General features: G+C 41.1%; 1 protein-coding gene across 4 annotated transcripts in view; it reads left to right on the forward strand.

Moving 5' to 3' along the window:
* Nucleotides 1-23,790, forward strand: part of TENM3 (teneurin transmembrane protein 3) — a 1,312,080-nt gene that overhangs the window by 1,234,683 nt on the left and 53,607 nt on the right. For all 4 annotated transcript variants that reach the window (XM_044297320.1, XM_044297329.1, XM_044297345.1 and 1 more), the window contains one exon: nt 7,522-7,771. In XM_044297320.1, coding sequence (XP_044153255.1) covers nt 7,522-7,771 — 250 coding nt within the window. The remainder of the gene's footprint in view (nt 1-7,521; nt 7,772-23,790) is intronic.

Here is a 23,790-nt window from a genome sequence, read left to right on the forward strand (position 1 = left end):
ATAGCTATTGAATGTGTATGGCCAACACTTTAGCCATGCCATAAAAACCTGCTACTGCCCCAGGTGCCCATTCATGGAGGAAACATCTTTGCATCCATTTTAGGAGTGCCCTTTTGTGTAGGGTCTGTTGGATCTTACATCTTTCCTGCATTTCAGTCTGCCTCTCACCTCCCTGCATGTGCTGTCTAAAAGACAAACTGTTTGTCACCCATATCAACCAATCACACCACAGCTTTTGTTTTCCTGCAGCAAATCCTTGAGTCCTAACTATCCAGGATCCAGCGGGACAGTCCTGGATTTTGGTGCCTGTAACAGGAGAGCTGTAGTATGTTCCAATTTAAAAGGTCTAGATAGATAGGTAACTCCCATCATGTCCCAATAGCCTGCAGCCATCAGCACATGATGGTAGTTGTAGTTTTTACAACACAGGGATACAGGGATACACCGGGATCTGTACTCCGCTGCAGTGGAGCCATCAGGCCACTACTTCTTGGAGTTATCTCTTTTCAGTTGCTGCTGAACGCTGGTGCAGGGACAAAATCAGGGACATAGACATCTGAGAGACAGCAGTGGAGGACAGATGAGCGCTCCAGCGGTCATACCCGCCAAGAGGAGTGTTGTGGCAAGTACGGACCACTGGTATAACAATAGTTATGTAATGATAGACAGACAGATGGATGGATAGATAGATAGATAGATAGATATAGATGGACGATAGACTTACAGATAGACAGATAAAACAGGCACATAAAATGACAAAACAGTTGCATTAAGATTTGTTAACTTATGTAACTCTTAGATAGGTTCTCGTTCTCTTGCAGTTTCTTTCATTTTCCTTTCAAATGAACTTTACAGATAATACATCTATAAATGTGCAAAGGTGTGAACAGCTGAGCCTTCAGCTTCCTCAGAAAATGTGGAGGTTGGGAGAATACTCCAGGAATAAATAGATTAGAGATAGATAGATAGATAATAGATAGACAGACAGATTGGTAGGTAGATATATAGATAGATAGATAATCAGATTTATCACACTCTGCATAGTGTCCTTTGTCCTGTATTATTCTAGAAGCCATATAATGGGATATTAATACAACGGCTCTGTGACTTTTAGCATTAACATCCACTAATGATGAAGGAAAACTTTAATTAAAGGCCAGACACCACTCTGAAAGAAAGGATCAGGCAATGTACATGACACGGAGAGGAACAATGTGTCTCTATGAAGCCTTGATCAATGTGCTTCGTCAGCTCACAGAGCCTTATCCTCCGAGGAGTAATACAAAACACAACCTCTCCCTCTGTATCCTTATTGTAAGACTTGTTATGATTTCTGATATTTCTTGTAATTAAGATGTGTATTGATTGTGAAACAGCAGCGCAATAGGAAAAAAAGATGACCAGTATATTACATTGTTGTGTATTGGAGAGTTCCTGCAAATCAATACCCTGCCACAGATCACCTTCACGTTGTAATGAGAGGCTGAAGAAAGGAAAAACATTTATGGATCAGTCTGAGAAAAACTAACGCGCCGTAGCTGCAGACCCCCTAATTATGAGCTCCTTTTGCTTATACCACAAATAAAAATATTTTCTTTTTATTAATTATTAATGTGATGTGTATATATATAGGGGTCATTTATGAAATCAGATAAGTCAGTTTTGTGGGAGGAAAAAAGTGGCAAATAATGGTAACTACATTTCCATGGCAACTGACTTTTTTGTGACATTTCGTGATCCTCGCCACTTTTCACAGTGGTCTACATATGTTTAAGGGCTAAAAGTGAGATTAGACCTGGATTATGGCTCACTTTGGGAGACTGCTCATCTGTTTCATTTTCCGTTCTTCTGATCCGTCAGCAGAACAGAAAAAAAAAACTAATCCTGTGAATTATGCACATTTGGCATCCATTTGAGTCATTTCTGTCTGAAATCCGTACTGTGTGCAGGACTATTTTTTCCATAAAAAGAACTGAAATGGCTCAAACAGATGACAATTGTGCAACAGGATCCGTTATTTGTTTTTTTAAGGGATCCTGGTTTTTTTACGGATCAAATGAACGAAATGAAACCGAGATGTAAACTCTCCCTTACAATATGCGACTTTTGCAAAAGTCGCAACCCACACCAGGCAACCCCCTGGTCTATTTTACACCTAAAGGTATAAGCCAGATTATACTCACACCACATACAGGTCCTTCTAAAAAAATTTGCATATTGTGATAAAATTAATTATTTTCTGTAATGTACTGATAAACATTAGACTTTCATATATTTTAGATTCATTACACACCAACTGAAGTAGTTCAAGCCTTTTATTGTTTTAATATTGATGATTTTGGCATACAGCTCATGAAAACCCAAATTTCCCATTTCAAAAAATTAGCATATCACGAAAAGGTTCTCTAAACGAGCTATAAACCTAATCATCTGAATCAACTAATTAACTCTAAACACCTGCAAAAGATTCCTGAGGCTTTTAAAAACTCCCAGCCTGGTTCATTACTCAAAACTGCAATCATGGGTAAGACTGCCGACCTGACTGCTGTCCAGAAGGCCATCATTGACACCCTCAAGCAAAAGGGTAAGACACAGAAAGAAATTTCTGAACGAATAGGCTGTTCCCAGAGTGCTGTATCAAGGCACCTCAGTGGGAAGTCTGTGGGAAGGAAAAAGTGTGGCAGAAAACGCTGCACAACGAGAAGAGGTGACCGGACCCTGAGGAAGATTGTGGAGAAGGACCGATTCCAGACCTTGGGGGACCTGCGGAAGCAGTGGACTGAGTCTGGAGTAGAAACATCCAGAGCCACCGTGTACAGGCGTGTGCAGGAAATGGGCTACAGGTGCCGCATTCCCCAGAAACAGCGGCAGAAGCGCCTGACCTGGGCTACAGAGAAGCAGCACTGGACTGTTGCATGTCATTCGGAAATCAAGGTGCCAGAGTCTGGAGGAAGACTGGGCAGAGGGAAATGCCAAAATGCCTGAAGTCCAGTGTCAAGTACCCACAGTCAGTGATGGTCTGGGTGCCATGTCAGCTGCTGGTGTTGGTCCACTGTGTTTTATCAAGGGCAGGGTCAATGCAGCTAGCTATCAGGAGATTTTGGAGCACTTCATGCTTCCATCTGCTGAAAAGCTTTATGGAGATGAAGATGTCATTTTTCAGCACGACCTGGCACCTGCTCACAGTGCCAAAACCACTGGTAAATGGTTTACTGACCATGGTATTACTGTGCTCAATTGGCCTGCCAACTCTCCTGACCTGAACCCCATAGAGAATCTGTGGGATATTGGGAAGAGAAAGTTGAGAGACGCAAGACCCAACACTCTGGATGAGCTTAAGGCCGCTATCGAAGCATCCTGGGCCTCCATAACACCTCAGCAGTGCCACAGGCTGATTGCCTCCATGCCACGCCGCATTGAAGCAGTCATTTCTGCAAAAGGATTCCCGACCAAGTATTGAGTGCATAACTGAACATAATTATTTGAAGGTTGACTTTTTTTGTATTAAAAACACTTTTCTTTTATTGGTCGGATGAAATATGCTAATTTTTTGAGATAGGAAATTTGGGTTTTCATGAGCTGTATGCCAAAATCATCAATATTAAAACAATAAAAGGCTTGAACTACTTCAGTTGGTGTGTAATGAATCTAAAATATATGAAAGTCTAATGTTTATCAGTACATTACAGAAAATAATGAACTTTATCACAATATGCTAATTTTTTGAGAAGGACCTGTATATTATTAAGCTGCACCAGTCCACAAATTTGGTGCAGGCACACAAAGCCAAGACAGACACAAAACTGACATAAAAACAACCGTAAATGATAAATACCATCCTGATGAACCTACCGCATCTTAAGTAACCACTGCCAGCCATACCCATCTGACCAATTTGGTTCTTTTGGGGTGGAAGACCACTCTCAGACAGAGAACAGCCAGAATTAAAGGTTTCTCAAATCTTGGGCATTTCCTCGGGAGCCAACCTGTCAGTCACCGCCTGGCTCCTGCTGTTGATCTCACGGTCCCATGACCTACATCAGTGGCATGGCGGTTTTAGATATCATGGGGTGTTAAGGGGTTAAATAAATGAGTGGGTGAACAAACTACCTCTACTTTATCTAATCCTTGATAACATCCATAAATCTGTTCCTCTATAAAGTGTTTTTTCATATAGATGTTGTGAAGTGCTTTAAGTATGGAACAGGATCATTATTTTCATAGATTGAAAACGGCATTTGTAGAAAGAGCACTTTATCATTATAAATAAATTTAACAAAGCAGCAGATGATTGTAAACCGCCTTCTGAAAATCTTATGCATGTTTCAAATTCTTATTTTTTGCTATTCTTTGGATGAGAACAGCACAGTATTTGTTGCTCAGGGTAGACGTATATTGTGTGCAGTGCAATTGCACAGGGAGCCTGTCGCTGGGAGTGCCGTCTACTGCCTTAAAGAGAACCTATCACCTAGAACCTATCATCTGCTCAGCTCCTCCTGCTCTATGACATGCTGCCTGTAGAGTGCACTGCAGCCCAACAGAGCCAAATACCACAGTCCATCACAAAATACTGCCCCCGTCAGCACAAAATACATCCCCAAAAACTTCCACTGGGCGGCCGTGAGTAGGCCTCAAGAGGCCCCTTGGGCATTGACCCACTGGGAAATTTCCCTGTTGCCCCTGGCTCTGTGATGAGCTGTAGTAAATGAGGGGGTCCTCTGCTGCACGTGTCCTCTCCTCTGTGGATCGGTCCCACAATCTAATCTATGAATGTTGCTGGTTCACTATGACAGTTATGGACTCTGTCAGCTAAATGTTCTATATACAAACACCCTCGGCACAATGGGTATGTGTAGAGGTCAGTAAGTTGTTGTGGCTTCAGCAAAAAAAAATAATAATAATAATGTTCATAACTTTTACCTAATACTTCACTGTTCAAAGCTGTACCTATTATTGGGGAAAAGCCTGGCAAGTGCTTACCTCCCTGTCTAAATGACTACCATGCAAGTATACCTGCATACTGCACATAGAAGTTGTTACTAATATTTCTATAAATATGCATTAGGTATTGTAAGAATTGTAAAGTTATCTTCTATCTGTGTATTGAAGGAAGATTGGAGAAGACATAACATATATCTCCAAATCATACTACATATTGTATAGCATAGCAGTATAAAGGGCTCTAGTGTAACTTCATATTCTTTGAGAGGCAATACTTTTAGGAGGTACCATATAGTGGTGCACAAAGTGTTAACAGCTTTGTCGTACAGAGTGAGTGATGATCCTACATATAGGGCCCAGTGAAGCCTGTGCTACTTGGCACTACATGAAAGAAACTGCTTCCGGTGAAAGAGATATGTGAAGCTTAGGAAGCGGGAAGAGTGCGCAGAGTCTGATGTAAGGTGTGATCCTGTATGCTGAGTGTGTGTCAAGCAAGAGGCAGAGGACAGTGTGGTGCAGAGCACTGACGAGAACTAGGTAAGGCTACTTTCACACTAGCGTTCGATCGGATCCGTTCTGAACGGATCCGATCATAATAATGCAGACGGAGGCTCCGTTCAGAACGGATCCGTCTGCATTATTTTTAGCATATAACAGCTAAGTGTGAAAATAGCCTCGTACGGATCCGTCCAGACTTTCAATGTAAAGTCAATGGGGGACGGATCCGCCTGAAGATTGAGCCATATTGTGGCATCTTCAAACGGATCCGTCCCCATTGACTTAGGCTACTTTCACACTAGCGTTCGTCGGTCCGCTCGTGAGCTCCGTTTGAAGGAGCTCACGAGCGGACCCGAACGCAGCCGTCCAGCCCTGATGCAGTCTGAATGGAGCGGATCCGCTCAGACTGCATCAGTCTGGCGGCGTTCAGCCTCCGCTCCGCTCGCCTCCGCACGGACAGGCGGACAGCTGAACGCTGCTTGCAGCGTTCGGGTGTCCGCCTGGCCGTGCGGAGGCGTGCGGATCCGTGCGGATCCGCCCAGACTTACAATGTAAGTCAATGGGGACGGATCCGTTTGAAGATGCCACAATATGGCTCAATCTTCAGGCGGATCCGTCCCCCATTGACTTTACATTGAAAGTCTGGACGGATCCGTACGAGGCTATTTTCACACTTAGCTGTTATATGCTAAAAATAATGCAGACGGATCCGTTCTGAACGGAGCCTCCGTCTGCATTATTATGATCGGATCCGTTCAGAACGGATCCGATCGAACGCTAGTGTGAAAGTAGCCTTACATTGTAAGTCTGGACGGATCCGCACGGATCCGCACGCCTCCGCACGGCCAGGCGGACACCCGAACGCTGCAAGCAGCGTTCAGCTGTCCGCCTGTCCGTGCGGAGGCGAGCGGAGCGGAGGCTGAACGCCGCCAGACTGATGCAGTCTGAGCGGATCCGCTCCATTCAGACTGCATCAGGGCTGGACGGCTGCGTTCGGGTCCGCTCGTGAGCTCCTTCAAACGGAGCTCACAAGCGGACCGACGAACGCTAGTGTGAAAGTAGCCTAATGCGACCACTACAGAGCCGTGGAGGCTGTTATAAAGGTTGCATCACCCCAGGATGACTAAAGTGGATGAGAAAGCCAGAGACTGCACAAAGTGACCTGTGAGTGTGAGAAGCAGCAACACCACCTGTCACACACGTCTGCATGGTAGTCTGGCAAAAAGCAGGAGGCACCTGGTGCACCAACTCTAGAGACTGTTAAAGGAGCCACACACATGAGCACCTTAGTGCTTTTCTAAGTGAGACTTGTGTTCTTACTCCATTCCAGATTAGCTATTCTACTGTTGCTCAATGTTTTGTTAAAGTGTTAAATTGTAACCTTGGGCAGTGACACATAAAGCAAAAGCATCATTAAGTCTAATGATTGGGACAATTCCAAGAAAATCCTCAGCTAGTCCTGCTACCATACACCTGCACATGATTCATGAATCTTGTAGAGTCTTGATGCCTAAAGCCCCTCTCAGACTGCCAGATGTTCAGGCAGAACGAGCGCAATTGACGATAAATAATTGGCGCTTGTTTGCTTTGGCCTATTACACAGACTGACGCTACCAAAATTGTTGTCCCCCAATTAGGTTCTAATGATCATCGCCAACAAATCCCTAATTACACAGGAAGAGGTGTTGCCAATAATCGTACACCTTTCATTCAGTCGACTGATCGGCGGTATGATTAAATGGGCCTACTGTCAGTGTAAATTGTCCAGTCTAATAGGGGCTTTAGTGTCCATTTAAAGACATTAATGTTAGAAACTTTACTATACCATTTGTGTCATATATAATGGTTATATAAATCCCTGGATCATAGAATTGATTCCATTGCAATGTGTGATTTTACTAGCACAAAAAAAACATAATTTTACTGAAACCGGGTTTATTTCACAGGCAAGAGAGACAGCTGTGTGTCTCGTACCAACTAATACTGTTAATCAGCATAGCATTACATTTGATGTTCCCATGACTTATGTTGGTTCTTTTATTCAGCTAGATGATTAAAAAGAGAGTTTTACTGCATTTACAGGTATCCTCTACAAAGGCAATGGTGAAAACCAGTTTATTTCTGAGCAGCCGCCTGTTATAAGCTGTATTATGGGCAACGGCAGAAGACGCAGCATCTCATGCCCAAGTTGCAATGGCCAGGCTGATGGCAACAAACTTCTTGCTCCTGTAGCGTTAGCCTGTGGAATAGATGGAAGTTTGTACGTGGGAGATTTCAACTTTATCCGCCGTATTTTTCCATCGGGGAATGTGACCAGCGTATTGGAGCTGAGGTAAATTCAGATTTGCTCATTTCTATGCCATTATCAAAAAATGTTTACTATGTGATGAAAATGAATCCAACAAGTAGAAATATATAAAAAAAAATGTCCAATAGACAATTCACGACAATGTAAAATATTAATTTAGTTATGATTGTGTTTTGGTTATATACAACATTTTGCCCATTCCATTTAATACAATAGTCAGTGGACTAGCTGCTTATGGAGATAAACCTTTATTGGGGTCATTTGAGTGATGCATAGCATCAAACCCCTGGTATAGACATTAATTTAACAGATACAATCCTGTATACTTCAATACAGAAGGCTTACCATATACTGCTCTATATTCACCTAGATTATAAAATATTAAAGGTAACCTGTCACCATGAAAATCAGTGCAATCTGCAGACAGCATGTTATAGAGCAGGAGGAGCTGAGCAGATTTATATGTCGTTGAAGGAAAAGATTGAGTAAATCCTTTATTTTATTCTCTTAAGTCTGTGTACTTTCTTTTCCTTGGAGTCCAGTGGGCGGTCCTAATCAGTGATTGATAGCTATCTCTCTATGCACACAGGGGAGTCTGAGCAGGACTACCCACATGACTCCTAAGCATAGAAAGAGCAGAGATTAAATAAAATACAGGTTTCCTTTTCCCACAAAACTATATATAAATCTGCTCAGTTCCTCCTGCTCTATAACATGCTGTCTGCAGATTGTACACCAAAAAGAGAATTCATCATCTCCTCCTAAGAAAAGTTGCAAACCCCGGGTGTGCGACTTTTTAAGTGTCTCCCTTGCCACTTTCCAAAAAAGAAGGCGTAGTGGGGCAGCGGTTAGGCAGGGCCATCAGGCCCAGCTCATTTATCATAATTTACACCAGTTTTATGGCCTAAGTGATTCTTGAAGTGTTGGACAGTTTTGGGCTGGCTTACATTTCAGTTTAGGCACATGGAGAGTGCCACATCATAAATTAAGCCCATCCTCCAACGATGCTGGGGATATCAGAGACCAGCGAAAAGATCAGTCCCCCCCTTGTTCAATGTTTCCTTTAATATCCAGCAAACCTTCTAGTGAAGTAGATAGAATATGCTCTTCTGAATTAAATTTTAGCAGGGGATTTAGAGCTGTCTATCAGAAAAAAATGGATCTGTGACCACTGTAAAGAAATATTAAGATGTTAATTAGTGCAGAACTTTGGACCTAAAAACCTCATGGTGTTATAGGATGGAGTTTCGAGGGGGTTGTCGTAGATAATAAAAAATCGTGGACATTCCCTACAGTGTCATCATTGATCAAAGTTGCCAATAGCAACCAGAGCCCAGCTTTCCTAAGTTAAACTGCTCAGCTGTATTCTAATTGGATGCTATGGACAACAAGGACAATTCATGTAACAGAGTAGTGGGCCTCATGCATAAAAATTGCCCTAAAAAAAAAGGAAATTTTGCCTATAGCAACCAATCACATTTTAGGTTTTTTGTTTGAAGCACAATTTAACAAAGTAATACTGTAGCCAACACTGATACTAGTTAGTAGAACCTGAGGCATTGTAGGCCTCAGTTTTTCTTTTAGGCCATTCATGAAAATGGTCTAAAAGAAAAACGGTCTTTGTTGTGCATAGCAACCAATCACAGCACAGCTCTTATTTTTCAAGATCACTGTGAACTAAGCACTGACAAATGAAAGCTGCACTGTGATTGGTTGCTATGGGCAGCAAAGAAAGTTTTTCTTATAGGCAATTTCATAAATGTCCCCAGTATCATTAGTTTCAGGTGGACTATTTAAAGTGGTTTTCCAGGATTTTGTATTGATGGCCTATCTTCAGGATACATGATCAATATGAGCTTGCCAGGGGTTCGACTCTCAGCATTTCTACCGATCAGCTGTTTGAGAAAGCCGCTGTGCTTACCGGAGCTCGGGTGAGTGCCACAGCCTCCTCGGACCTCACCAAGCACAGTGCCATCCTCTGGATAGTGGCTATACTTGGTATTGAAGTCGGCCTCTATCACTTGAATGGGACTGAACTGCGCCTAGGCCATGTGACTGATGAACGTGTTGTCAAATGGCCTAGGCAGAGCCCGGAGCACTCATGGAACATCCTGGCCTCTTCATACAGCTTATCGGTGGCAGTGACGGGCATCACTGAGGATAGGCCATCAATATCAAAAATATCCCGAAAATACCTGTAATGGAATTTAATATTTTATTTTAAAAATTGAATAGATGAAGAGTTTACATGTTGAGCTTACTTTTAATTGATCAATATATTTTTTCTTTAATTTCTGCTGCCTAGGAGGTAAATAAATGTATTTTCCCCACATTGAAATAACATACTATTTTACCTTTGAGTGTTCATATAAAGAATACAGTTTAGAACATATTCTTAGCACGGGAGTTTACTTTGATTAATCGGGGGGCAGCTCTTTTGGTATAATAGATGGCTGATTACGTAACACCAGTAGTATAATCAATTGAACATAAACTTGAAAAGTGTTCCGCAAATAACAATCAAAGTAACCTCTCGATGACGTATTTGTTACTTTCCCAAAAGTTGATAATTAGAACCTCATTTGATGAAGTTTCCAATTTTGTGGCATGCAAATTGGGTTACCCATCTTCCCCACTCATTTCTACCCATCATCATTGTGCGCCTCTTTAGACAGCATTTGATTTATTCTTGCTCTCTTCTCTTTCTTGCTTTCACCAAGAAATAAAGATTTTCGGCACAGGTAAGGATATAGGATGAGTACCTTATATCTCCATGGTGTCAGCCTGACTGATCCGCATTGTATTGTGCATCATTATCTATGTATCGGGCACAGACAGATGGTCCTTTGATAGGAGGCTTTTACCTAACGCATAGACTCGAATATTCTTATCTGAAGGTCCGAGAAAATTAATATTACATTAAAACATATTGGTTTTATGACCTGTATTTTGGCTGCGAAGCTGGACAGAGACAGGTGCTGCAGCGTGATCAAAGGAAATTTCCGAGCAGGTACAAGAGGATGGGAAGACAGAGCTTTGTTCCACATAAGCCCCAGCTGTGATGCTTTGTTACATAGACCTTGTGGTCTTTGACTAGTTAGAATTGTGATCCTAACAAGGAAGTTTTTATCAAAGTCTCCTGGAGCGAAGACTGCAGTAAGTCCTTTATAAAAAAAAAAAAGGAGCAGTGATTCAACGGGGCCAATTTATTCTCAACCTTAAAGGGAACCATCATCAGAGGATTTTTTATTTATGTCTACAAGCTCCGGTAACACAGAAGGATTTTATATACATGGTCACTTTCTTGTCTCTGTCCATCTATTATGTATTCTCTCAATTTCATTAACTCCTCAGTGTCTGCTTTTAGACAGACTCCTAAGGTTTTGCATAATAGGGATAATATTGTATGCAATTGATTTGGCGATACACTGTCTATATTTCTCTACGTGGATTAGTACCGGATTTAGAGTCAGGTGCTTGCAGAAGCAAATAGTTTGCAAAATACGTTTTATCTGATTTTCTGACCACTGTGTAGTATGACATACACTTGCTCTTTATTTTAACCACAGGTGAGGATTTGATCATGATATAATGTTTGGTCATGTTCCTGTCACTTTTCCATCTTAAGGGGCATTCCCATGGTAGACATTTATGGTATATTTGCAAATGATACCATATATTTCTGTTAGATTGAAACACAGCAAGTGTGGCCTCACCACTGGGTCACTGAATCGATTTGGCTTAGGACTACTTCCAAAGGCTTAAAGGGGTATTCCCATCTCAGACAATGGGGGCAAATCACTAGGATATGCCCCCATGGTCTGATAAGTGCGGGTCCCACCTCTGGGACCCACACCAAGCTCGTAAACGCAGCCGAAAACTAAGCCGATAAAATGATGGAACCCGCACCTATCAGACAATGGGAGTATATCCTAGTGATATGTCCCCATTGTCTGAGATGGAGAAACCCCTTTAAAGGGGATATCTCACTTCGGCAAATGGCATTTGTTAATACAAGGCTTTTTCTAATGTACTTTGATTGTCCATATTGCCTCCTTTGCTTGCTTGATTATTCTCATAAAATGAATCAAGCCAGCAAGGGAAGCAATCTGAACAATCACAATATAAACAATCACAATACATTAGAAATTGCCTTGTATTAACTTTCTCTACATTGTAAATGACACTTGATGAAGTGAGACAACTGCTTTAATCTAAGTGCCAAACCCCTTGTTTGCAACCTTTCAAAAAGTTACAGGAATCTGGTTGTCGCTGCAGGGGAACCACTAGGCTGCTACCTCTTGGAGAAATCTTCATTCAGTGACTGTAGACTTAATGAGACACTGAGGTGTGGCACCAAAGGCAGAGGCAAACTCATTTTCAGTGGACAAGACATGGTCATGGCAGGCAGAGTTAATTCAACCCAATAAAAAGGCCAAGGGTCAGGTCAGAGCAGGTGGCACAAAGTCAGCATGGGTTGAGGTGAAGTTGACAGAACAGGTTCAACATGGTAAACTGGCAGAGTTTAGACATGGAAGTACAGACGATATAAAACACATTCACAGGGACTAGTCAAGATAGAGACTTTATTGTTCAGGCATCTTCCCATGGGAAAAGTGTTTTAAAAAACCCAGGAACAGCAGTAATTGACTAGGGACAGATTGAGCCATGCATGCACTGATTATTTAAGAATCAGAGAGATTGTGTGTGCTCCCAGATGACCAGGCAGGAGCAGATGAGCAGGCAGGAGGAGGAAAGCCTTAGAGCATGGATCAGCCAGAAGCATGAGCACTCTGATGACCATCCCTTCTAGAAGGAGAGATATATTGGTGGGCACTGGCTGCTTCCATGCAAGAAACAAGTGTAGCCAGATCCACCGAGAAAGAAGAGACTCCTAAAGGCATGGGTTCCCAGCATTACATAGAAGTGGATCCCACTTCTGGGACCTACAGCTATCTCCAATATGGGTGTGGAACAAGGTTTTCAGTCTCTAGAAATCTTTGCAACGAAAATTCTGTTTGTAAACATACTCTAAGGCTCCTCCGGATATGGAGCGCATCTAAAGGGGGCCCCAGTATATCTTCTATAGAACAGCTTTTTCAATGAGAGGAAGGACCGACTTTTCCCCAACATGTTGTCGGGGGAGAGAAGGATTGGTCATGTTGAATTTCAACACTTGATCCTTCTTTTCTTCTGGGAGATAAGCGACCACAGGAGGTATCTGGCTGCAGCTTTTCTCTCTCTCCCCATTGAAAACATGTACAGTAAATGTAAGATTTGATAAATGGTAGCCAAGTGATGGGAACTGCAGCAAAACTTAAACCGACACCATCATGAAACAGTAGGATCCTTTGTGTGACAGATCCAGTATAGCTTCAATAGAAAGTACATAGATACGAACATAGCTTAATCTTTCTATTACTGTTGTCTATTACACTATGTTTTACAGCCCATTTTACTACAGCTGCATTCTGAATCTTCATTATTCAGGCTCCTGAGCTTAAAACACTTGGCATTTAATATTTGCTCAGTGTCTGCACAGAGCTCGCTCCTGGCAAGTGTAGTCTTTACATCAAGCACTCTCTAGAAATCTGATGTAGGAAAAAACGGTCCCAAAATGCAATAAAGCACAGAGATTTGAAGGCCCATTTCAGCTGAGGGCTTTACATAAATGTAGGCTATCGAATGAACTCAGCAACCAGCAGAATTATGAATTCAGCTCTGGGCTATACTACAGACTGTGTCAAGACTAATACTAAGTAATAAGCGAAGAGTAATTCACAGTCATTAACCTTTTATGTATAAGCAATATTAATGTATAAGTTTTAATTTAGTGTTGAAACGTGAAGATTAGCATGAGTGACTTAATTTGAATTTTCTTGACGTATTTCCTTTCTTTTGCATTTGTAAATTGTTTTAATACATCAGAAAAAGAGTTCAGTTGAACCCAGTGAAAGTAATGGTTTGCAAACAGGAGTTAGTAGCAAGTTTACATTACAAGATAACAAGGTCTATTCTATGCCTTGTAATTGCACATGACACACATCCCCATAGAGGTAGTCCGACTGCAGTCATCTTTTATACTTCTTGATTTATATGCTTTGCAAGCACTCTGAATAGCAGCCAATTGCATATCCGCGCTGCTTTTCCCAGCATCATTGCTTTTCAATTTTTGCAACTTTGCGTCTATTACTGTTATTACATTGAATAACAGATTTGGATTATTCCTAGTGTTGGTGAGACACAGCGTTTTGGCACCCAAGGCAAAGATCTATAAAATACTGCTTTGTATTGGACCCATCTGTATACAAATGAAGCAGTCACATGGCACGGCTTATATTTTAGCTTCTGTGCACTTTTTTGACTTATATTTCCTTAATAGAGATAAAAAAAAGCTAATAATATTCTGGGCTAAGGGAAGGAGGGGCTGAATGAATGAAGACACATTTCTAATGTGTCTCACCGAGAGCTGGCCTTATGTTATGAAAGGAAAAAAACATGTTCAATAACCTTTTTGGTTCTTCAGCTAATATACTCTGTGTTTTAACTTTCTATGAACACCTTTGCTTGCTGTCCGCAAATGTAAAAAATTCTACAGGCCTAGTCCTACATTTCTATACAGACCTAGTTTTACTGTCAAATGATGCTACAAAGCCTCCAGTCCAGGCCGAACACAGCAGCATCACAAATCTCCTTCCTGTCCTAGGTGTTGACTGTAAGACGTAAGGAGTCCAGGCTGTTTATCTCACAGAGGATTTTCTGTATATTTGTCAGTCACTGGATGCAAATAAGAATGCGCCACTAAACAGCAGGAAGCAGAGATATTGAAAATCCTGAGACTGAAACACAAAACATATTAGAAAGGCTTAATACAGTTTCATTCTTTGCTCATGCCATTCCTGCAATTGATTTGTCTTGACAGTTGCAGCAGAAAAAGGCCATACCAATAACAGAGTACTAGGGGCAGAGGTGATGTCAGTAAGTAGTTACAAGGCAGGACCAATAACAGAATACAGTTTTTTAGAAAGCAATGTCTTGTGTTAAATTCCCAACCATAAAGCTCTTCCAATCATAAAAGCTGGTCAACCTTCTCCATCCACTGAGCAATCATAGGGAGGTTAGATGACCTCCAATGGAGTGGAATTAAAAACTTGGCTTCTTGGATAAACCAAGTGATTAGGCTTTTATGTGGAAGGGACTAATCTCCAAATGGTGCGAATAAGTGTGCAGTCCATCCAAAGGTGTGTGTAAGTACCTCCAGAGTTTCCACATCTCCAGCAATTATCAGATGGAAAGATATTAGTTTTCTTTTGGAAAACTGGAGTTCTGTACCACTTAGAGAATAGTTTAAATGAGTTCTCCTGACCTACAATGCATGGGGAGAAACCATGTGAGTTCCCACACATGGTTCGGACCCCCAAATCAGAAAAATTATACTCTAGTTCGCTCTCCCACTCGCGCACGTAATAAGGTTTAGGCGTTGCAGAGTGTATAACTAGATTATTGTAAATTTGGAAATGGACCAATAACAAAATACTGGGTGCATATGTGACGTCAGTAAGTCATTACAAGAACGGACCAATAATAAAAAAACTGGATGGAGAGGTCAAGTCATTAAGTCATTCCAAGACTGGACCAATAATAAAAAACTGGATGCAGAGGTCAAGTCATTAAGTCATTACAAGACTGGACCAATAATAAAATACTGGATGCAGATGTGACGTCAGTAAGTCATTACAAGACTGGACCAATAATAAAATACTGGATGCAGATGTGACGTCAGTAAGTCATTACAAGACTGGACCAATAATAAAATACTGGATGCAGAGGTCAAGTCAGTAAGTCATTACAAGACTGGACCAATAATAAAATACTGGATGCAGAGGTGACGTCAGTAAGTCATTACAAGACTGGACCAATAATAAAATACTGGATGCAGATGTGACGTTAGTAAGTCATTACAAGACTGGATCAATAATAAAATACTGCATCTCTGCACACAGAATAGTCCTGTGTATAAGGCCTTAAAGGGAATCTGTCACCAGGATCTTTGACTATTATCTGCAGTAATACATGAGTAGTACTACAGAGTCTAGATAGCTATTTTTTATTTGGTTACTGCCCCCTGCTTCCGCGTTAGCATTTAAAGCTGCACTAAAACATATTGTCAGGACTGCTGTGCATGTGCACGTGAGTCCCCTCCCTTGTGTCAGGATGGCACAGCAGTCCAGACTGTGTATTTCAGTGCAGGTTTGAGTGCTGACAGGAGGGAAAAATATAAAATAGTGATCTGCCCCCCAAATCTGTAGAACCCCTCATGTATTACTGCAGATAATAGTCCAGAATTATGGTGCCAGATTCCCTTTAAGCTAATATGTTTTAATATTTCTAAAAGAGCCTCCTGCGATTTTTTTGAATAGTATGGATGTCAGAGTCTTGTTATTTTTGTACCAGAACAATTAAAAAGACAGAATACACAGACTTCTAAATTCCTATTGATACAGTCCTTTCTCATCATCCTAATCAATGGAACAATACTGCGCATTCGTCATAATGCTCCTTAGAAACTACATACCTCGCTTAAACAGAATACTGTTTTTTAGAAAGCAATGTCTTGTGTTAAATTCCCAACCATAAAGCTCTTCCAATCATAAAAGCTGGTCAACCTTCTCCATTCACTGAGCAATCATAGGGAGGTTAGATGACCTCCAATGGAGTGGAATTAAAAACTTGGCTTCTTGGATAAACCAAGTGATTAGGCAGTTCCTAGCAGGAGTAAAGTCAGTAGAAGGAAGCCAGAGTAAGATGCTTTTATGTGGAAGGGACTAATCTCCAAATGGTGCGAATAAGTGTGCAGTCCATCCAAAGGTGTGTGTAAGTACCTCCAGAGTTTCCACATCTCCAGCAATTATCAGATGGAAAGATATTAGCTTTCTTTTGGAAAACTGGAGTTCTGTACCACTTAGAGAATAGTTTAAATGAGTTCTCCTGACCTGCAATGCATGGGGAGAAACCATGTGAGTTCCCACACATGGTTCGGACTCCCAAATCATAAAAATTATACTCTAGTTCGCTCTCCCACTCGCGCACGTAATAAGGTTTAGGCGTTGCAGAGTGTATAACTAGATTATTGTAAATTTGGAAATGGACCAATAACAAAATACTGGGTGCATATGTGACGTCAGTAAGTCATTACAAGAACGGACCAATAATAAAAAAACTGGATGGAGAGGTCAAGTCAGAAAGTCATTCCAAGACTGGACCAATAATAAAAAACTGGATGCAGAGGTCAAGTCATTAAGTCATTACAAGACTGGACCAATGATAAAAAACTGGATGGAGAGGTCAAGTCAGAAAGTCATTCCAAGACTGGACCAATAATAAAAAACTGGATGGAGAGGTGACGTCAGTAAGTCATTACAAGACTGGACCAATAATAAAAAACTGGATGGAGAGGTCAAGTCAGTAAGTCATTCCAAGACTGGACCAATAATAAAATACTGGGTGCATATGTGACGTCAGTAAGTCATTACAAGAACGGACCAATAATAAAAAAACTGGATGGAGAGGTCAAGTCAGTAAGTCATTACAAGACTGGACCAATAATAAAAAACTGGATGGAGAGGTCAAGTCAGAAAGTCATTACAAGACTGGATCAATAATAAAATACTGCATCTGTGCACACAGAATAGTCCTGTGTATAAGGCCTTAAAGGGAATCTGTCACCAGGATCTTTGACTATTATCTGCAGTAATACATGAGTAGTACTACAGAGTCTAGATAGCTATTTTTTATTTGGTTACTGCCCCCTGCTTCCGCGTTAGCATTTAAAGCTGCACTAAAACATATTCTCCCTTGTGTCAGAATGGCACAGCAGTCCAGACTGTGTATTTCAGTGCAGGTTTGAGTGCTGACAGGAGGGAAAAATATAAAATAGTGATCTGCCCCCCAAATCTGTAGAACCCCTCATGTATTACTGCAGACAATAGTCCAGAATTATGGTGCCAGATTCCCTTTAAGCTAATATTTTTTAATATTTCTAAAAGAGCCTCCTGCGATTTTTTTGAATAGTATGGATGTCAGAGTCTTGTTATTTTTGTACCAGAACAATTAAAAAGACAGAATACACAGACTTCTAAATTCCTATTGATACAGTCCTTTCTCATCATCCTAATCAATGGAACAATACTGCGCATTCGTCATAATGCTCCTCAGAAACTACATACCTCGCTTGTGTTGTTTCGAAGCCGACAAAATAAAAAAAGATGCTTTTTTTTGCAATAGCTCTAAAGGGAGCCAGATCAGATGAAAAATTTCGGTAACTTAATTACCTTTGCTGCTTTGATAGGGAAAAAAGAAACCTCAATGCTGTGTGTATTTCTTCATTCATCTGTTGGGCTTGGTAGACTATAGATAGGGATCTCTAATTTTTTCCATTAATTTCTTACAACACAGCCTGCCAAATAGTGTTTCAGCAATGAAAATTGAGAAGGGGATTTGACTTCTTGCATAATGATTATGGCAGAGTTAAATCTGTATGCTGGAGGCGGATAGAACTGTAACAAAGATCGTTATCCGTTTGGCACACCGCGTCCCGTCCTTAGCGAATCGCTCTTGCATTTGAGTAGTGAGTGCTTTCTGAAATCTGAACATTAAGAAGTCTATTTAAATAGATGACATCAAAGTAACTGGTAACGCTCATTCCACTTCAATGCGCTTGCATTTAGAACATGTTTTGACTTTGATTTATAGAAAATTATGTGTGCCTGTCTGCACCCTAGACTTTTATTTAGTTGGTTTCATTTTTCTCAATGGCGGACATAATACAGCGTCACTGTATTAATTATAGTACCTGCATGGTAGATGGATTGGTATAGGTTTACACCACTTTACAGGTGAAGGTTCTTCAGGTAGGCCGGGAAATTCTACCATATACAATAGCATGCCCATAGACTTTTATTACCTAAACTTAGGCCAAAAGAGTTCCCTTTTTGGATATCAAGCTCCTATAAAGATGGATTATGGAATGAATATAAAGAGAATGAATACCTGCATTTGAGCTTCAGCTATTTTTCATAGATGGCTTTCTAGTCTGATGTCAATTTTCTTCTGTTTTGTGCTGCAGCGCATAAAAGTATATTTACTACTCCTTTCTAAAAGCTACAAGAGAAATCCTTTAAAGCTAGTAAAGACATGAGAGCTTGCTGAAAATAACACTTTAGTGGTCATCCACTGGATAAGTGCAATATGTTTGATTAATGAGGGTATGACCACTAATTCCACCCCACCGATCACTATATCTAACTCCCATAAAAGTGTATGGAATTGGCAGTGTCAATGCTCGATCCTCGCTCCGTTCCATATAGACTGCTCCTTACTATGGGCATGCAGGTGACAGTGGGTGACAGACTGGGTCTCTCTGTCCCAGAGACATATGAGGCTGTTAGTAGTCAAACAACCACAGATCTACCATATATAGCCAATCGATAGGTGGCCATTGTTTTACACTAGTACGCCCCTTTAGGTTATGCACACATGGGGAGTAAATGCTGTGGAGTTTCTGCAGCAGAATTGCACATGGAAAATCCTATCCAATTGGCAAAAGTTTCATCCACGCTATAAAAAATGTAAGAACTAAACCTGAACATCACGCAGCATGTCAATTTCTGGTTGCGGATTCTGTGTCAGATTTCATTCTGCAGCAAACCAGCAGCATTTCAGCAATGAATTCCGCAACAAAATCATCAGCCTTCCCCCCCCCGCCTCGAGGATGTACCTTAAAGGGGTGGTCGGGAATTTATATATGGATGACCTATCCTCAAGATAGGTCATCAATATCTGATCGGCAGTGGGAATCCAACTCCCAGCATCTCCCCGATCAGCTGTTGGAAGGGGCCACAGGGCTGGAGCCTTCTCCTATAACATCACTTCAATTGGTCATATGGCCTTTGTGCAGCTCGGTCCAATACAAGTGAAGGCGACTGAGCTGCAATACCAAGCACAGATGCTATACAATGTATGGTGCTTTGCTTTGTATACTATGGCAAGGTACGGGCATTGCCCTTTCAGAAAGGTGATCAGCAGGGTTGCCGGGAGTCGGACCCCCAGCCATCTGATATTGATGACCTATGCTCTTCAGAAGACGGCTAGGTGTTAACTAGATAACCATGATATTTCTGACATTTTAAGAAATGACATGAATCTTCTCTTATCTTGAAACACCTCTGCTTTTGTATATAACTTAATAGCACATATGTAACTCAAGCATATTCCTCAAAATGCCCCTATAATAGGTTACAGACAAAAGGCGTCACTAAGGGCTGTAAGTGGCACCTCTAAAGAGATTCCTTACAGCGGTCATGGCATTTCCAGTAATATATCAGCGCAACTTTTCAAAAACAGGGGAAGAGCGTTCTATCTTGGCAGTGGTAAAGGAGAATCTTATCACAGAAGAGATTAAATAAAGATTGCATAAACACCTACATCGGGTTACCATGGCAACCACGACAGTTTCAGAAAGACTTATACTGTTCTAATGGATGTATTACAATAGTTGTCAGTCATCGAAACGCCACTTTTAGTCTTTTAAGTGTGCATCCATATTTTATATGTTCCTTTTTCCTCTCCTTAAAAGTTGAACGCTTTTCTTTTCCTTCACCCTTTTGTTGGGCATTGTAAGCGGTGTGTTTGTGCCTTTCATAGAGATCTCCATATTTATAGATCTGTTTCAAAACTGAGTCAGTATGTCAGTCTTTTCTCTTACCAGATAACAAAAATATTAAAAATGATTTTAAAATGGACATATCGCTTATAAAGAGCCAGAAAATGCTGTGTAACCTGCAGCGTGTTATAGATCAGGGCGAGCTGAGCAGATTGATTGATATCAGAAAGTAGTATTTTTTTAATTCATTATTCATAAAAAAGAATTTCCCTTGTTTAGTAGGTGTATGTCATTTGGAGCAGGATTTCTAAGTAAAAAGCATAGTAAATGCTGACAGGACTCCTGGTAGAGACTGTGAGAGTCCTACTAACCACACCCAAATGCAGTGATTGAGAGCTCTCTTTGTATGAGTCTGTGTACACAAAGGTTGTCCGTCATCTTGTGTGGGCAGGGTCAGCAGGACTCTCATTGCCCCTCCTAGGAGTCCTGTCAGGTCTTAAAGTACTCTGCTTTTTACTCAGAAATTCTGTTCCAAATCATATAAACCTATACATCACAAAGTTCAGCTTCTCATCCTCGATGATATCTTGCTCTCAGACAGGGCAGCGGCAATCACCTGACAGGTTTACTTTAAAGAACAATTGTGCCCATGAATTGTCTGTACCTGAATGAAACTAGCAACACTCCATAGTCAAACTTCTCCTTAGCTTACGTATGTCTTCAGCCCAAGGTAATAAGGTGCCATTTTTCTTTAACCTAAACATCAGAAGAGGACAATAGGGCAGATTTTGCTCTAAAACACAAAAGTTCATCCTTTGCATCACATTTACTGGTTTACACACTTTTCTAAACATTTTACATATCTTCCAGCAAGGGGACTTGACTTCATAGAAAGAGGGGTGCCCCAAAAATATGCCAAAACGTTGGCACATTTTTGGAGTGAAACTTTGCCAACTTATAGTCAGTGCAAAGGGCGACGCTATTAGTAAATCTGCCCCAGTGAGTGTAGTATAGCCCAACTTGAAACTTATACTGTCCCAAATTAGATTGAACCACAGGATCTAGCTCTTGTTAACATATATTTTACTTTTCTTCCTTAAGAACCTACTGAAGACAGGTACAGTAATAGATTTCATTCTTGATTTTCTTAGAACGGTTTTCACTGCACACTAAAGAAAATTAAATTATAACAATTCTCAACACTTCATATGGTTACATCTGGATTGATGTTGACCCTATAATATCTGACCTGCATTCAAATATTTCTGGTTCAATTACTTTGATTACTACTTGTCTATTATGGTGAAGAACAGGATTTTATTTTTCCTTATTTCCGTTACTAGCAAACTTTGGCTGAATTGACGTAACAGTAATCAGTGGGCAAAATCTGTGATGGCTTCCCACACACACACCTCCATCTATTATATGCCATTTATAATACTGGTGTTGTATTAAATATTGTATTACTTTGGGCTCTTTCGGGTACCAGGGCAAGGTAGCAACTGCCCATTCACATAACTGTAAGGGCTCCATGCCCGTATTGCAGACCACAAATGGCTGGTCCACAGTATACAGTCTCCGGCCGTGTGCAATCTGTGCTGAGGATGCAGACCCATTGACTTCAGTGGATCCACAATCCCCAAAATGCAGCTAAAAATTGGATCGGTCCTATCTTTTGCGGAGCAGAGCCACGGATCGGAAGCCCATGGAAACACTATTAAATGCTTCCGTGGCCATTCAGGTCCATGCCTCCGCACCACAGAAGATAGGACATGTGCTATATTTTGCCATATTTTGCAGATTGCGAACCCATTCAAGTCAATTGGGTCTGCACCGCAATACGGGATTCACACAGCCTATGCTGCCTATGCTATTTGCATCTGAAGCACTGGAACAGTGAATTGACCCTTACTCTGTTTTCTGTATAATAAAAGGGTTTTTTCCATGACAACTTATACTCAGGATATGAAATAAGTGTCTGATTGGCAGAGGTCCAGATGCTGGGGCACCTGCCAATTACGAGAATGGGGGCTCAGGCTTCCCATTTGAATGAAGCAGCATGCATGTGTCCGCAACTACAATCAACTTTTTGGGATTGTTAGAGATAGCTGAGATACACTCTGCTATCTCCGGCAGCCCCATAGAGCTAAATGAAGCGTCAGAGTGCATGAGTCATAACTTCTCCATTCAAATTGGGCAGCCCGGACTCCTGTTCTTGTGTTTCTGTGGATAGGGGATGCAACAACTCCTGGCTAGTCATTGAAGGAGATGTCTGGTTAAAAAAGCCCAATTTCAGATAGCAATAAGGAGGCATCCCTTCTTCTCGTCTCTCAAGTATCAGGGAACTTTTAACAAAAAAATTATGACTATCCAAAAAGTCCCCATACACTTACTCAATGGAGCAGACAATTCCCAACATTGGCCTTCTCATCAGTAGAGGAGAAAGCTGCATTTACATGCAGCAATCCCCTCCATAGTATAGGGAGGAGCGATCACTATTGCTCGTCTCCATACAGAATCATTGTTTGCCGGTGGGCAGAGTGCTGTTTAGAAGGCACAATCTTCTGCCCACAAATGATGATTTAGGTGACCGCACCAACGATCTATTACCCGAAGAATGAGTGTTTTGCTCGTTCGTTAGGTAATCGGCATCACCTTGACACTGGCAGATTATCACTGATGAGAGTTGATACAAACGCTTATTAGCGATAATCTGCCTGGACATTGGGCAGTGTAAAGGGGCCTAAGGCTGACAGCTCCTCGTACAGCCAGCCTGCATATGCAGTCATTACCAGACCTATGCTTTACACACAGCAAAAATAAGTTAAATGTGGTCGATTTATTACAATAGCTTATTCGGTAGTCAGTGCCGTCTGAAAAGTGAAAAGACAGTACCTGCTAGAGTCATTTCAAGCATCCTCTTTAGCAGTGAATATGACACAAGTGAAATATTGCATTCACTTCAGCATTCATTTCTTTCTTTTGTTCAGAAACAATATTTAATTATTTCCTTTTATCTGAAATAAAAAGCAGTGCGTATTTTGCTTGAAATGACAGTGATAAATGATCAGGAGACAATTTCAACAGAATTCAACTTTTTATATAAACTGATAACAGTAACACTGTTTGATGCCCCAAGAATTGTCTTAAAGGGAAACTCCACCTTCAGCTACTTTTATTTTTAGCTAACGTTTTGCACTTTGCTTCAACAATACAGCATAGAAATAAACCTATTCACATAGTACGGCTGTTAGTATATGTAAAGTCTTTATGTGGTCTTCTACCGATCCTCAAATGTCCCATTTCCGTTATGCAGGAGAGGACTCCCCTGCATATCGGAAATGGGATGGATCCGTTATGCAGCCCATAGACTTCCATTATG

Source organism: Bufo gargarizans, chromosome 1 (assembly GCF_014858855.1).
Source record: "Bufo gargarizans isolate SCDJY-AF-19 chromosome 1, ASM1485885v1, whole genome shotgun sequence".
NCBI classification, from domain to species: Eukaryota; Metazoa; Chordata; class Amphibia; order Anura; family Bufonidae; genus Bufo; species Bufo gargarizans.